Here is a 17,697-nt window from a genome sequence, read left to right on the forward strand (position 1 = left end):
CCCTCCAGTCTTGCTCTGCTGCGGCAAGTCCATGGGGGTCTGTTGACAGCTTCCTCCAGACGCCTTCTGTGCTGTAGCCCACAGCTACCAGCCCGGTAGCCTACGTGCAATACTACAGTCTTTTTATAATTTAGTTTTTTGGTCAGTGCTCACAGAATAGTGGGTGACAATTACCATTAGCTGCTACTTTTAGGGGGTATCCCAAACTCCTTATTGATAATTCATTATTGAATTGGGTATGGGGGAAGGTAGATTAGAGAGTATGTGCGGCTATATGTTGCACATACAGTAGCTCCAGACATGCAGACTTTTGTTTGCAGCGCCACAGGACTACATATAAAAATCAGCGAGTCCAGGACGAGTATCTACACAAGGGTGACCAGTTCGGCTGCTGATGCCGGCGTTGCTATGCTGTTGCAATGGCAACTCGCCCCCCTCACATACAGGGGCAAGTGAATGTAATCAATTTAACTGAATCAACCCAATTGAAGTGTAAAACCCTCTTTTCCCAGCACCAGTGACAGCTCTAACCGCTGTATGAAAGCAATGGCACCAGATGGAATTCAAGAAATTGATTTAATGCAAGTTCAAAAATCTCTGTATGCCATAAAATGTACAGAAAACACATTGTGTGCACTATATGGAGCAAGTTACCTGCCCACATGTAACCTAAGCAACAACCGACCTGTTGACAGATGCTGCGTAGAACATATTTGGCATACACATCCAAACTGGCAGTCTCTATGGATACAGATCGGCCCCCTGGCTTGTTTGTTGCCAAATCTTCCTCTGTGATGTCTTCAGTGCCCGCAGGCAGTGAGAAGCCAGAACCTTGCAACTCTGCATCACCTGGGAAATGGAGAATAATTTTTATAAGACTTTGATCCTATTCCCGATGATGTACTTTTGAATATAGTCATTAGGCAAGAATTAGGGTTCCAAGATGAGACAGTTTCTAAACCAATTACTTTAAGACAGAAACAAATCTGATTGGGACCATATACTGTATGTTCTATGTGGGTCATCACAAGAAAAGTAACTTTTCAACCCGACCATCTCAGAGTTTCGTAAAAATTTGGTAGGATGGTAGACGGCATAAAGTAACTTTCATATGTAAAATTTTAGTCCACAATGACACACGGTGTTCATGCTACAGTTGTGCACACATGACAAAAAATTAAATTTATGCTTGCAAGGTCAACTAAAACAAAACAGAAATTTCATGTTGGTCTTGTTTTGAAGCTAAGGGACCAGAGTTTTCATAAAAAGTAGTTTTATATTTAAATATTGACTTTGACATTTCAAGGTCACATGATGTGAGGCATGAAAGGAGCCAGCATTGGGAGGATGTGTTGGTCTGAATAGTACCATTAGGAGGTTTCTGGGGTACCTTCTAGGTGAGTCTGCTCTCAGCTTATACATGTACTGTTATTATGCAGTACATTCATTTGTAATTATATGACCCAGAGTGGGTGCTACTATTAGTAGCAACAATTATTTTGGGGTGAGTGTTTGGGTGTGGGGCCCCCAAGGTTGCTCTGGCTGGGCCTTTTTTCATGGCATCACCACTTAATTCACATAGATATTTTTTTATCACCTTTCTATTTGTTTGTCTATTATTTATGTCATTTTAACCCCTTACCATTAACACTTATTGATTTATCTTTACACAACTATACTTTACACTTCACTTTCACCCTTTTTTCCATTATTCGTGTGATGCCCTGGGGATGGTCCTTGGCTGGATTCTTTTGGGGTTCCCTGCGTCTCGGACGTGAACCCCATAATGTTAGGGACGCTGGTACAGAGGAGCCTTGACGTTTGGCCCAGCGCTTATTCATATATTTGCAAATGTATGTAAACCAATACCTCTGAATTTCTATTATCATGTAGGATTCAAGTATTTTTGTTTTTGCTACAGTGTGCTGGAGGGAAAATACCTTTTTTTTTGTTCATGCTACAGTGTTGCACACATGACAAAAAATTAAATTTATGCTTGCAAGGTCAACTAAAACAAAACAGAACTTTTATGTTGGTCTTGTTTTGAAGCGAAGGGACCAGAGTTTTCATAAAAAGTAGTTTTATATTTAAATATTGACTTTGACATTTCAAGGTCACATGATGTGACCTTTGATATTGAATATCTAAAAAAAAGTGTATGTTTCATTTTTTTTGTACATAAAGTATGTTATACACTTAAATACAATCTCTCTTTGGTATAAGTTTCATTTTGGGAAGCCTTTGGGAAGAGGGGTAAAAAAAAAATATTAAGTACAGCATTTCAACCCTTCTTGCACTAACCATGCAATTGGCAAGTTCAGACTTGTCTTGTAGTGTCTCTCTCTGTGTTCTAGGGATGGCCATCGGTGGTTTTTCATCGATGGGCACCACTGATGATACAATATCAATCTATGGTGAACCATCGATGGTTTGCACCACCTGATGGCCGTCGCTGCCGTGTGTCTGGCAAGGCGCAGGCTATTCAGAAGACAGGGGGCGGGGCTAAGCTCTGTGTCATGAGGTTCCACTTTGCCATCGATGGAAGAAAAGAATTGGCTTTCCGCCATCGATGGCAAAAACCTTTGACTACTGGTAGTAAACCATCAATATTTGTAAGCTAATGATGGTCAATGGCCATCCCTATTGTGTTCTTCTCAGTCTGGCTGCAGCTTCTACATTGAGTACTAGTGATAGAATGAACTAAGGGGGTCATTCAGACCCACTCGCAAGCGGCAGTACGCTCGCAAGTGGGTCGATGTTCCCCACTGCGCATGCGCACGACGGAGGGAGCTCCGTCGTGCGCATGCGCGAGACCCGACTGCGACAGCCAAGCTGTCGCTCCGGGTCTCGCACCAAAGGTGGCGTGCTGTCATGGGTGATGTCAGTGGGAGTGATTTTGGCTCTGATAGAGCTAAAATCACTCCACGACTTGTGGCTGGGAAACCCTACCGCAGGGTTTCCCTCGCAAGTCCGATGGTCGCGATGGTCAAGACCATCGCGACCATCTTTTTGGACGCTCGTATATGCTGTGGGTGGTCACCCACAGCTATACGAGCGTCCAGGAGGACGCTCCATTTTAATGGAGGAGGGCCCTGATTCAGAGCGAGCGCTCTGGTCAGAGCGTCCGGCTCTGAATCAGGCCCTAAGACAGTTTACCTAATACAGTTTATCAGTGAATAGGGGTAGTTTGATCAAGAGAATGACAAGTGGATAAAAAGTACAGTTCAGGTTTTAGAGATATCCATGGTTGAGCACAGGTGGTTAAATCAAACTGACTGAGGTACTAATTAAGTCACCTGTGGTCAAGCATGGATATCCTTAAAACCTGGACTGTTAGGGTGCCCTCAGGACTTGGAAAAATGTAGGTTATGACATAAAAGGTCTATTGCAGCAGTTGTATAGAAGGGATGTAGTTATGAGACCGGAGGCCATCCTGACAGCAAGGGATTTAACATACGCGTCAAAATACCGAAGCCTATGTCAATCCCGATGCCGGAACGCCAGCCCGAACGAAGGTAAATCCGGGGCGCCCTTAGCGTAAGCCGTGGAGGGAGGGTTAGGATTAGGGAGTCTAGCGAGGTTAGGGTTAGGTTGGGGATGGTTGTGGTGGAGATTAGTGTTAGGCACCCCTGGGGAGAGGGTTAGGCACCCCCAGGGAGAGATGAGGCTTAGGCACTCCCCCGGGAGGGTTAGGTTTAGGGGGGTTCGGGTTAGGCACTAGGCGGGGAGGTTAGGGTTAGGCACCACTAAATGAGGGTTAGGGGCGGAGGAATTAGGTATTTGTTTTACACAATTTCAAAGTCTGATAAGCCAAACTCCTGAATGTTTAAAATCTGCTGAAATTTCACTGGCATGATCATGAACATCTTCAATATAGAACTTTCCATTGACCTGAATTCGATTTCAGGGTTCAAGATTTGTAAGCTTTCATTTGCCACTATTTAATAATCTTATATAAGATTTTCAAATACATACACAGTGCATCCAGAAAGTATTCACAGCGCTTCACTTTTCCACATTTTGTTATGTTACAGCCTTATTCCAAAATGGAATAAATTCATTTCTATCCTCAAAATTCTACACACAATACCCCATAATGACAACGTGTAAAAAGTTTTTTTGAGATTTTTGCAAATTTAATAAAAAAAAAAAAAAAAAAACAACAACTTAGAAATCACATGTACATAAGTATTCGGAGCCTTTGCCATGAAGCTCAAATTTGAGCTCAGGTGCATCCTGTTTCCACTGATCATCCTTGAGATGTTCCTACAGCTTAATTGGAGTCTACCTGTTTTTAAATTCAGTTGTTTGGACATGATTTTGAAGGCATACACCTGTATATATAAGGTCCCACACTTGACAGTGCATGTCAGAGCACAAACCGAGCATGAAATCCAAGGAATTGTCTGCAGACCTCCGAGACAGGATTGTCTAGAGGTACAAATCTGGGGGTACAGAAAAATATCTGCTGCTTTGAAGGTCCCAATGAGCACAGTGGCCTCCATCATCCGTAAATGGAAGAAGTTCGGTACCACCAGGACTCTTCCTAGAATTGGCCGGCTGTCTAAACTGAGCAATCGTGGGAGAAGGGCCCTAGTCAGGGAGGTGACCAAGAACCCGATGGTCACTCTGTCAGAGCTACAGCATTCCTTTGTGGAGAGAGGAGAACCTTCCAGAAGGACAACCATCTCTGCAGCAATCCACCAATCAGGCCTGTATGGTAGAGTGGCCAGACGAAAGCCACTCCTTAGTAAAAAAACACAGCCCGCCTGGAGTTTGCCAAAATGCACCTGAAGGACTCTCAGACCATGAGAAACAAAATTCTCTGGTCTGAAGAGACAAAGATTGAACTCTTTTGCATGAATGCCAGGCATTATGTTTGGAGGAAACCAGGCACCACTCATCACCAGGCCAATACCATCCCTACAGTGAAGCATGGTGGTAGCAGCATCATGCTGTGGGGATGTTTTTTAGCGGCAGGAACTGGGAGACTAGTCAGGATAGAGGGAAAGATGAATGCAGCAATGTACAGAGACATCCTGGATGAAAACCTGCTCCAGAGCGCTCTTGACCTCAGACTGGGGCGACTGTTCATCTTTCAGCAGGACAACGACCCTAAGCACACAGCCAAGATATCAAAGGAGTGGCTTCAGGACAACTCTGTGAATGTCCTTGAGAGGCCCAGCCAGAGACCAGACTTGAATACGATTGAACATCTCTGGAGAGATCTGAAAATGGCTGTGCACCGACGCTTCCCATCCAACCTGATGGAGCTTGACATGTGCTGCAAAGAGGAATGGGCGAAACTGACCAAAGATAGGTGTGCCAAGCTTGTGGCACCATATTCAAAAAGACTTGGAGGCTGTAAAATTGCTGCCAAAGGTGCATCAACAAAGTATTGAGCAAAGGCCGTGAATACTTATGTACATGTGATTTCTTATTTTTTTTTTTCTTTATTAAATTTGCAAAAATCTCAAAAAAACTTTTTACACGTTGTCATTACGGGGTATTGTGTTTAGCATTTTGAGTACAAAAATGAATTTATTCCACTGTGGAATAAGGCTGTAATATAACAAAATGTGGAAAAAGTGAAGCGCTGTGAATACTTTCCGGATGCACTGTACATACATACACATATGTATATACTAACATATATACAGTATATATATATATATTTATATATATATATATATATATACATATATATATATATATATACATATATATACACATATACATACAGTGTGTGTGTGTGTATAATTATATATACAGTCAGGTGCATAAATATTGGGACATTGACAGAATTTTCATATTTTGGCCTCTATTCACCACCACAATGGCTTTGAAATGAAACAAACAAGATGTGCTTTAACTGCAGACTTTCAGATTTAATTTGAGGCTAATTACATCCAAATCAGGTGTGGCTCACCAATAGTTTACATCTTGTGGTGAACCCTCTATATTCACTCTTGTTAAGTCTTCTCTTGATTGTTGACTTTGACACATATACACCTACCTCCTGGAGAGTGTTCTTGATTTGGCCAACTGTTGTGAAGGGGTTTTTCTTCACCAGGGAAATAATTCTTCTGTCATCCACCACAGTTGTTTTCCGTGATCTTCCGGGTCTTTTGGTGTTGCTGAGCTCTCCGGGGCGTTCTTTCTTTTTAAGAATGTTCCAAACAGTTGATTTGGCCATACCTAATGTTTTTGCTATCTCTCTGATGGGTTTGTTTTGATTTTTCAGCCTAATGATGGCTTGCTTCACTGATAGTGACAGCTCTTTGGATCTCATATTGAGAGTCGACAGCAACTGATTCCAAATCCAAATGTCACACCTAGAATCAACTCCAGACCTTTTTACCTGCTTAATTGATAATGAAATAACGAGGGAATAGCCCACACCTGTCCATGAAATAGATTTTGAGTTGATAGTCCCATTACTTTTGGCCCCTTAAAAAGTGGGAGGCACATATAGAAACCGTTGTAATTCCAACACTGTTCACCTGATTTGGATGGAATTACCCTCAAATTAAATCTGAAAGTCTGCAGTTAAAGCACATCTTGTTGTTTCATTTCAAACCATTGTGGTGGTGAATAGAGGCCAAAATATGAAAATTCTGTCAATGTCCCAATATTTTTGCACCTGACTGTATGTATATGTATATTGTATGCACACCCACTATGCATTATTATTGGATATATTTTCGGATGATCTCAACATTGCTAGGTTAACGTTTCAGGGATTCCATGTCCTTTCCTCAGGACCACATTAAGCAAAAGACTTGTTTTCCATAATGTGATCCTGAGGAAAGGGCATGGTCCGTCATAACTGCCATTATTTTGGTGAAGACCCAAGGGACCGTTGATAGACCAAAGGGCAGTGCCTGAAATTGGTAATGTTGTTGCAGGACAGCAAACCGTAGAAATTGTTGGTGGGATGGCGTAATAAGCACATGCAGATAAGCATCCTGAATGTCTAGGGAAGTCATAAAATCCCCAGGTTCCATTGCCAGAACAATTTACATACGGAACTTGGGTACACGGATAAACGTGTTGAGGGTTTTCAGATTTAGAATAGGGCGATGAGACCCATTTGGTTTCTGAATCAAAAACAGATTGGAATAATAACCCCATCCTTGTTAACACACAGGACCGGGATTATCACCCCTGCCTGCAACAGTGAGTAAATGGCCTTCTGGAGGGCCAAGGCCTTGTTATAGTCTGATGCGGGGGTTTTTAATAAAACTTCTGGGGACGACGCCTCCGGAAGGTGAGGGCATACCCCTGGGAGACCACTTCTCGAACCCAGGTGTCTGTTTGATGCCAGGAGTCCGCAAAATGAAGAAGTCGGCCTCCCACCCTGGGACTCCCAGGAGGAGGGTTTGTTGTCCAGCTTGGAAGCTGGACGTCTGACCACCCAAGAGCTTAGTTTGCGGCTTGGTGGTCCTGCGAGAACTAGACTGTCTGGAGAAAAGCTGTCTTTTTGCTCTTCCGAAAGGACTGCCTAGGCTTTCATGTAGCTGTTGATGGCAGGCCTGCAGATTTTGAGGCTGCCAGAGTAGCCACTATCTTATAGAATTCTGCTTCAAATATTATGTTTCCATAAAAAGGCAGGGATTCCAGAGCCTTTTTGGATCCTGCATCTGCTTTCCAGGACCTTAACCTACAAGCAACAACCAAAGCTGCTGATGCTTTAGAAGCCAGGAGTCCAGCATCTATTGCAGCTTCTCCCAAATGAGAGGCTGCTTCCCGTATGTGGGAGATATAGGTCATCTGATCTCTGGTAGCATCTGGTAGAGTGCGTCTTTCAATGCCCCGTCCATTCTTGAACAGCCTTGGATACCCAGGCCACAGCCGGTCTGGTAACAGCTCCAGACAATGAAAACACTGATTTAGGACAGGTTTCAAGTCTTCTATCTGTGGGATCTTTAAGGGAAGATTCGGACGGTATAGGCAATGTAGCACTCCTGACTAAATGCATCACATGAGCATCCACAGTAGGAGGGACTCCCACTTAGTACATTTGGTAGGTGGGAGAGAATACAAAGATGCCAATCTTTTTGTAACATGGAACAGTTTATCAGGAGTACTCCATGCTTCTCCCATGAGTTCAGTGAGCTGCTCAGACTTCGGAAACTCAGCTTTCACCACCTTCTGGAGTTTAAACACTGGAGACTTAGGTCTAGGAGCTGGCTCGTCATCATCTCTATTTAAGATTAATTTGACTGCCCTCACCAAAGAAGGGACATCCACTGTAGAAGGATGGTCCTCCTCTTCTGAGATAGATCCTGGAGAAGAACCCGGCACATCATCTGACTCCTCCGATGATGCGGCAGAATCTACAAGCTGGGTGGACTGACAAGATGATACCGTCCACTTGGGCGCTTTAATGGCTACCGGTCTGTTTGCCTACAATATTTACTGAAACGCAGCAGCTGTCTGAGCCGTACTTTTGAGTGGACATAAACATCCATCCAGGAAGGATGTATAAGGGGAGCAAACATAGCAGGCTGGAACTGCTGAGGGTATCCCACGTCATAACCTGAGACAAGGACAACACCAAAGATGGCTCTTGTACAGGGGCTGGTAGACTGGACTGGTGAGGTGGTTCTTTATAGCAAATAGCACATAAACCATCCTATATAAAATCCTGAGGGGACAAGCCCGCCAAACAGCTTTTACATGAAACCAGCACCGGGGCCTCAGCCTCCTGCTTACCGTTACTTTTAGACATAATAAATAAGTGTAATTGTGACTGCCTTTACAAGTATCAATAAATGTGAAGTACAATAGAGAGACAACAACAACAAAAAAAACAAAAATTACCCACACACCTGTAGCAAAGGTTGAGGAGAAATAGCAGTGATAGTTGTAACGGACAGTACAGAAAATAAAGGCAGTAACAACACAGCAGACCTAGCATAGGTCACATACAATGTGTCAGGTTGCGGCCTAGGATCGGCCGTTACTCACCTCAGAGCCGGCTTCCCCTGATCTCTAGAGCGGTCAGACGCCAGATGTGGCGGCGAGTGACGCGCTGAGGATTATACCTGAGGTCTGTTAGGACATCCATGTGCTCGCTCCATGATGTGGTTTCTGCGGTTACTTTCATGGACGCATCCATGACAGTCTGTTTTCACCTGACTAACCCTTTACCCAATGGTAGTGTTGGTTGCGGTCAGCTGACAGTGTCCTCCAATTGACTGCTACCTTAGGGTATATAACCAGGCTCTGGACAACAGGAAGTTGCCTGTACAATGTCGTTACATCTAGTGTTAAACTTGCTGTTACGGTGTTCCAGGTTCTAAGCTCCATTCCTTCTAGTGACTTGTTCCTAGTGTTTTCCACAGTGTGTGTACTCAGAACGACTTCTGAGTACAATCTATTAAGAGTCATCTTCTGCACTAGTTCCGCGGCTGAATCCTCAGCATGTGTACCGAGTTCATCATTCAAGTACCATCTCGTGATACTATTCTCCTGTGTCAGTGCTGCGTCTAAAGCCACAGTGTGTGTACTTTGTACATCATCCAAGTACCCGCTCATTATACTGTCTCCTGTGCCAGCATTGCAACTGAAACCACTAAATGTGTTCTCTGTACATCACTTCAGTACAATCCTCCAATATCATTCTCCTGTGCTTGCCCTGTGGTAGTTTTCTTCCATTTTTTCCCACTTGTGCCGGATACCTGACCAAAGGGCAGCGACCTGCCTGCTGGGTGCAGCTTAAGCCCAAATCCCGTTTGGAGGGGTCACTGGTGAACACCTCCCAGTAGGTTAGACTCTGCGCCTTTGGTCAGGTCTCACCAACATCTGGTACTGGTGGATGAGGAAGACACTAATCCAGGCCCCTCGCCTCCTGTTCCCTCCTCAAACTGGGTCCATGTCTTCTAATTTCATGGCGGAGAATCAGGTTAGCCAGAGGGTGACACAAAATGCATACAATATACTTGCAATTGGGCTCTGAATCAATTACTCAAAACACAAGTTTTGGTAGGATTTGAACACTGCATAACCTGGCCTCTGGCGAGAGGTATACAGGGAGACTAGACCCTAAACCTCCTGAGACCAGCAGCTTCAGCAGAGAACTGACAAGTGGTCGCTGAGCGTCTCATATACAGGAGGGTAGGAGAAGCAGCCCAGACTAGGGAAAACTTTGGATGGATCACCGTTTGGGCTGGGGGAGGGGCTGCCAGGGAGAGCCTACCACCCCCTATGATGTACTAACCCCTGAGTGGCTGGTATCCCGTAGCACCACTACTACCTTCCCTGGCGCCAGACAATTATGCCCCGGTGGTCTTAGTGGGGGAGCGGACACACCGGTCGCCCCACTACAGCAACCTCCGGCGGGTCTCCATGTAGTGAGGTGGTACAGTGAAGTAAATTGTGTTTACCTGTCATCCTTAGGCTTAGTTATGTGGTGGGGGACAGGTTTGTGCTTCTGTTTGTGCACATATTTACATTACATTGACCATAAAGAATATGATTTGATGCTGGGCCACCAACTTCAGGCACCCCTGCAAGTGTCCAGAGGCACCCCAGGATGACACTGCTATAGCTGTTACTGAATCATCATTTTTTTTCCATTTAGTTCGATACCTGGGTTTTTTCAAAAGAATAATACACATACACACACAACTACAATATAGTGAAATCTGTATTATTAAACATCAGGAACCTACAGCATGTAAAACCAAATAAATAAGTGTTAAATATATTATCCAGTAACAATGTAACCAAATGATCGAGTTCCAGACTGAACAAGTAAATGGAGATACTATAGTAAGTCAATGATCAATAGCTACAGTGTAATGTTCCAGAGGAATTTGAGTTGCTAGTCAGGAGGATTCTTTCATATGTTTATAGAGCAAATACAAAGGCATACATATGAAACCTCCATAAACTACCTTAGAGTAGTAACAGTGAGTGATACAGCTATATGGTGAGAGTCTATGCCGATTATACGTTAGTCACACAAAAGTACCGGGATTAAGATGGAGGCCGCCTGTGGTAACCGCTGGAGAAAGCTGTGAGTGGCCAATGTTTATTTGCTGTGGAAATTCATCCTGTATGTATGTATGCACTGTGTGAAGCCACTTCCTAGTGGACACAGAGACCGGGTAGCAGTGACCGGAGATGCCACTGTAATTGGAGCCTGGTAACTGTGTGGAAATAGCTGGGAGCCAGGCACAAAACAAATAGGAGTCCTGTACAATGGAGTTAAATGGTGATGTTGGAGTGGTATAAAGGTAGTGTGTTACAAGTACCAGGATACAATCCAGGGTAAAGTCTGGAAAATATGCGGTGGGATCCCACTTCTCTAAGGTGAGGACAACCCAACGCATTTCTTGGCCGTAGTAGAACAGGCAGTTTCTACAGAGGAAACACATTCCTACCCCACATAACCACTCAAAGTCCTCTGGAACACTGCACTGTAGCTATTGATCATCGAATTGTTACAGTGTATCCATTTAATTGTTCAGTCTGGAACTCGATCATTTAGTTGCATTGTTACTAGATAATTTCATATTTAACACCTATTTATTTTGTTTTTCACACTGTTGGTTCCTGATGTTTATTGTATGTTTTATATGTATATACATATTTTATTGCATTTCTGCATTTAGTAAATTTAATTTTAATCTGTCTGTGCTCCCTATGCCATTTTTTTTTCAGTCTTAAAGGGGCCTATCCATTAGCAGATGTTTTTCTGAAAGATGAAAGACAAGAGAGATCTATTGAAAATTCCGGTGGCTATGCTGAAAGATATCTGTCATGTACATGACAGATTTTGGCAAAAGACGAACGATATCGCATGACATCATTCAGGGAGTGGATTTTTTACTCTGTAGCTGCTGCTAATATCTTTCGTTGTTCGTCGTTTACCGCAGATAAACTGACACATATTTCTAATATCTGGCAGCGATACGCAATAATTGACCAACATGTTGGAGAGATGAAAGATTCAATTTATCGTCCGCGGGAGTCATCGTTCAGGGCCTATCCATAGCAGATAAATTGAACGACTGAACGATATATCGTTCAGTCGGTCAATTTATCTGCTAATGGATAGGCCCCTTTAGCTGTCTCTTAACTAGGTGAGTAGCAATCAGATTTTATTTGTTGGTTTTACTTCAATCAGAAGCACTTGGCATTGTATTATTAAACTTACAGAAATATTAGCTTATGTTTTCAAATTTGAATAACCAGAAAAGAAAATGATACTTACCCAGCATAAAAATCGCCTTGAGCACAGCAAAAAGGGCTCCAGGTACAATCCGATTCTGAGAAGATGCCAGAAGATGGCGGTCACAGGAAGAGCGAATGCCAAACGTTGCCTTACCTAAGAGACAGCAGAGAAAGACGTATTCTTCAATGGCCTCATTCAGAGTGCTGAAGATAGACTCAAAGCTGTTTTTTGTACTTAATCACCTAGTAACCCAACTAAATAACCTATTGCACTACATACTTACTGCCATCTGGTTCATATGGATTCAACTGTGGAGTCTTGAACAGATGAAGCAAAATACGGCACGTGAGGCGTGCTCCAGACTCCGAATCCTGTTCACTGCAGGCTGAAAGTAAATAAGATTTAGTACAAGTACAAAGAAAACACATCTTATAAAAATATGTTATCTATAAAGCTTCCCTCTCTCAGTCTGCTGCTCTTAACACTTCCCACACAATGAAAAATATTGTAATGCTGGGTCTTATTAGAGAATACAAACTAACCACCTCTACGGGAAAATCCCTTTAGTAATATACACTAATAAACCAGACTGTTTATAACTAACACGTTGCTTAAAGGAAGGCTAAAAAAGTAGTTTGTGTTTCATTAACAGAGGGAAGAGAATATTAAAATATCAGCTTCATACATTCAAAGCATTTAATCTTTATATCAAAATGAAATGTCAAATTGTTTAGATATTTTGTGGGCATACAATTGGGAGAGTGAACCTCAAGAATATGATCCATGATAATTAGAGAGCTACCAATAACACTGCAGATATACAGGTTTTGTGTCTAAGTGTGTTATATAGTGTGGAAGGTGTAACTACATGCACTTTGTATCAAAAAAATTGCACACAAGTTGTAACCTTGCATTATGCTACTGCAGCCCAAGTTATCACCATGCACTACAGTGTACCCCCCCATGCCGTAACACACTAATGTGCATCTATCGCCTTAAGTTCTGGCGCAAATGACACCTTGGGTGGATAGTAGCTGTAGCTCATGCCTGCTGTGAAATCACAGAGGGGGTGTGCGTGATGACAGTGCAGGGTATTGGAGGGGTGCACCTTTCAGCATAACTATCCTCCAAATTAGGATTCAATAATGAGTGTGGCCACACACCCTAGTGGTCAGTGAGGATAAACAGAGGTATCCATGTGTTGGGAAATGACTGGGGCAGTGGTATTAAAGTGTCAATGGAAGATAACGGACAGGTGTATTAAAGCGTGAGACGGAGATGTGTTCACTATTCATGTGTCAGACTGAGGTGACTGAGGCAGAGCAGGGATATTCATGTGTCAGACTGAGGTGACTGAGGCAGGGCAGGGCTATTCATGTGTCAGACTGAGGTGACTGAGGTAGGGCAGGGCTATTCATGTGTCAGACTGAGGTGACTGAGGTAGGGCAGGGATATTCATGTGTCAGACTGAGGTGACTGAGGTAGGGCAGGGATATTCATGTGTCAGACTGAGGTGACTGAGGCAGAGCAGGGCTATTCATGTGTCAGACTGAGGTGACTGAGGCAGGGCAGGGCTATTCATGTGTCAGACTGAGGTGACTGAGGTAGGGCAGGGCTATTCATGTGTCAGACTGAGGTGACTGAGGTAGGGCAGGGCTATTCATGTGTCAGACTGAGGTGACTGAGGTAGGGCAGGGCTATTCATGTGTCAGACTGAGGTAGGGCAGGGCTATTCATGTGTCAGACTGAGGTAGGGCAGGGCTATTCATGTGTCAGACTGAGGTAGGGCAGGGCTATTCATGTGTCAGACTGAGGTAGGGCAGGGCTATTCATGTGTCAGACTGAGGTAGGGCAGGGCTATTCATGTGTCAAGACTGAGGTAGGGCAGGGCTATTCATGTGTCAGACTGAGGTAGGGCAGGGCTATTCATGTGTCAAGACTGAAGTAGGGCAGGGCTATTCATGTGTCAAGACTGAGGTAGGGCAGGGCTATTTATGTGTCAGAATGAGGTGACTGAGGCAGAGCAGGGCTATTCATGTGTCAGACTGAGGTAGGGCAGGGCTATTCATGTGTCAGACTGAGGTAGGGCAGGGCTATTCATGTGTCAAGACTGAGGTAGGGCAGGGCTATTCATGTGTCAGACTGAGGTAGGGCAGGGCTATTCATGTGTCAAGACTGAAGTAGGGCAGGGCTATTCATGTGTCAAGACTGAGGTAGGGCAGGGCTATTTATGTGTCAGAATGAGGTGACTGAGGCAGAGCAGGGATATTCATGTGTCAGACTGAGGTAGGGCAGGGATATTCATGTGTCAGACTGAGGTAGGGCAGGGCTATTCATGTGTCAGACTGAGGTAGGGCAGGGCTATTCATGTGTCAAGACTGAGGTAGGGCAGGGCTATTCATGTGTCAGACTGAGGTAGGGCAGGGCTATTCATGTGTCAAGACTGAAGTAGGGCAGGGCTATTCATGTGTCAAGACTGAGGTAGGGCAGGGCTATTTATGTGTCAGAATGAGGTGACTGAGGCAGAGCAGGGATATTCATGTGTCAGACTGAGGTAGGGCAGGGATATTCATGTGTCAGACTGAGGTAGGGCAGGGCTATTCATGTGTCAGACTGAGGTAGGGCAGGGCTATTCATGTGTCAAGACTGAGGTAGGGCAGGGCTATTCATGTGTCAGACTGAGGTAGGGCAGGGCTATTCATGTGTCAAGACTGAAGTAGGGCAGGGCTATTCATGTGTCAAGACTGAGGTAGGGCAGGGCTATTTATGTGTCAGAATGAGGTGACTGAGGCAGAGCAGGGATATTCATGTGTCAGACTGAGGTAGGGCAGGGATATTCATGTGTCAGACTGAGGTAGGGCAGGGCTATTCATGTGTCAAGACTGAGGTAGGGCAGGGCTATTCATGTGTCAGACTGAGGTAGGGCAGGGCTATTCATGTGTCAAGACTGAAGTAGGGCAGGGCTATTCATGTGTCAAGACTGAGGTAGGGCAGGGCTATTTATGTGTCAGAATGAGGTGACTGAGGCAGAGCAGGGATATTCATGTGTCAGACTGAGGTAGGGCAGGGATATTCATGTGTCAGACTGAGGTAGGGCAGGGCTATTCATGTGTCAGACTGAGGTAGGGCAGGGCTATTCATGTGTCAGACTGAGGTAGGGCAGGGCTATTCATGTGTCAGACTGAGGTAGGGCAGGGCTATTCATGTGTCAGACTGAGGTAGGGCAGGGCTATTCATGTGTCAGACTGAGGTAGGGCAGGGCTATTCATGTGTCAAGACTGAGGTAGGGCAGGGCTATTCATGTGTCAGACTGAGGTAGGGCAGGGCTATTCATGTGTCAAGACTGAAGTAGGGCAGGGCTATTCATGTGTCAAGACTGAGGTAGGGCAGGGCTATTTATGTGTCAGAATGAGGTGACTGAGGCAGAGCAGGGATATTCATGTGTCAGACTGAGGTAGGGCAGGGATATTCATGTGTCAGACTGAGGTAGGGCAGGGCTATTCATGTGTCAGACTGAGGTAGGGCAGGGCTATTCATGTGTCAGACTGAGGTAGGGCAGGGCTATTCATGTGTCAAGACTGAGGTAGGGCAGGGCTATTTATGTGTCAGAATGAGGTGACAGAGGCAGAGCAGGGCTATTCATGTATCAGACTGAGGTGACTGAGGCAGAGCAGGGTTATTCATGTGTCAGACTGAGGTGACTGAGGTAGGGCAGGGCTATTCATGTGTCAGACTGAGGTAGGGCAGGGCTATTTATGTGTCAGAATGAGGTGACAGAGGCAGAGCAGGGCTATTCATGTATCAGACTGAGGTGGCTGTGGCAGAGCAGGGCTATTCATGTGTCAGACTGAGGTGACGGAGGCAGAGCAGGGCTATCCATGTGTCAGACTGAGGTGACGGAGGCAGAGCAGGGCTATTCACGTGTCAGACTGAGGTGACTGAGGCAGAGCAGGGCTATTCATGTGTCAGACTGAGGTGACTGAGGTAGGGCAGGGCTATTCATGTGTCCGACTGAGGTGACTGTAGCAGGGCTATTCATGTGTCAGACTGAGGCAGTGCAGGGCTATTCATGTGTCAGGCTGAGGTGACTGAGGCAGGGCAGGGCTATTCATGTGTCAGACTAAGGTGACTGTAGCAGGGCAGTGGCATTCATGTGTCCGACTGAGGTGACTGTAGCAGGGCTATTCATGTGTCAGACTGAGGCAGGGCAGGGCTATTCATGTGTCAGGCTGAGGTGACTGAGGCAGGGCAGGGCTATTCATGTGTCAGACTGAGGTGACTGTAGCAGGACACGGGCATTCATGTGTCAGACTGACGTGGGGTACCAGCTGCAAGTATTGACAGAAGGACACAGACTACTGCACTGGCCTGTACTTCAGTGCATGTTAGTGGGGCCTCACACCTTCTACCCCTAGCAGCCACTGAGAGTTTGGATCTATTGCACAATTGCTACTCAGGCAATTAAAGAGATCATATTGTAGATAAAGGCACTATATGGGCTAAAACAATAGATGGTTTAACCTAAAAAAAAAAAGGTAGTTGGGGAATCACAAAAAAAAAGTAGTTACAATGGAGGCAGAACCAAGCAGGAGTGTATTACTGGAAACAAAATGTCAATTACAGTTCAAGGAAGAAAGGCTGAATAAAGGCCCCCATACATCAGCAATTGATTGCAGCAATTGTTGAATTTGCAATCGATTTTGTATAAAAATCTTTCCCTTTTTCAATCGATTGCAGATTACAGAATTGCCACAATCTATTGAAAAAGGGAAATATTTTTATACACAATCAATTGCAAATTGCACAATTGCTGCAATCAATTGCTGATGTATGGGGGCCTTAAGAAGGAAGAGATCCTTTTAGAATCAAAGACTGGTGTGCAGGTTGCCTATGTGACATAGGACTCTCTGCAACTCTCCCTGGGCTGTCTCTCATGTGCTGTGGATTATTCATTAGGGTGAAAACTGGAATTCAGACTACATTCCACTGGCTACCCAGCCTTTACACAACTTCCTTGCTGGTGATAGCAACTACTAAATTGTTGCTATCTGTGTTTCTGATTGGTTTGTGTTTTGAAATTGACTTATATTCTGACTTTGATCCTGTCGTGTCTGCTCGACCTTTGGAGTGTTCCTGACTATTTTTCTGCCTCTAAAATATATAAGTGTGCAGTTTTTGTTCACCATTTATTAGCTCTATCATTTCACTTGGTATTATCTTTATTACCGAGTTTGCCACCTTTTGCAAGAGGTTGGTTACTTTGCACCAGCAGTATTGTTCTTATTACTGTGTTGCGCCACTACAGAATCTGGACCACACATGAAAACTGGGGAAAGTCAGGGCTGAAAGTTTCTGAGTGGACTACAATATCTACTACCTCAGATTACTTGTATATTCTCTGCTAACATTCACCTTATCTCCTGATGCACACAGTGCTGAATATAAGGAGTCATTATAGAAGGATAAATTATAGGACATATGATCAACATCTATATATATATTAACCACTT

The 17,697-nt window shown here is 44.4% G+C and overlaps 1 protein-coding gene across 4 annotated transcripts in view; it reads right to left on the reverse strand.

Moving 5' to 3' along the window:
• The window catches only part of MED12 (mediator complex subunit 12), a 131,981-nt gene that overhangs the window by 21,329 nt on the left and 92,955 nt on the right, over positions 1-17,697 (reverse strand). For all 4 annotated transcript variants that reach the window (XM_088445529.1, XM_088445528.1, XM_088445527.1 and 1 more), the window contains exons 24-26: positions 12,471-12,572; positions 12,227-12,340; positions 686-849 (exon numbers count right to left, since the gene is read on the reverse strand). In XM_088445529.1, the coding sequence (XP_088301655.1) occupies positions 686-849; positions 12,227-12,340; positions 12,471-12,572 (380 nt within the window). The remainder of the gene's footprint in view (positions 1-685; positions 850-12,226; positions 12,341-12,470; positions 12,573-17,697) is intronic.

This window comes from Taudactylus pleione, unplaced genomic scaffold (genome assembly GCF_031769625.1).
Source record: "Taudactylus pleione unplaced genomic scaffold, aTauple2 ptg000381l, whole genome shotgun sequence".
NCBI classification, from domain to species: Eukaryota; Metazoa; Chordata; class Amphibia; order Anura; family Myobatrachidae; genus Taudactylus; species Taudactylus pleione.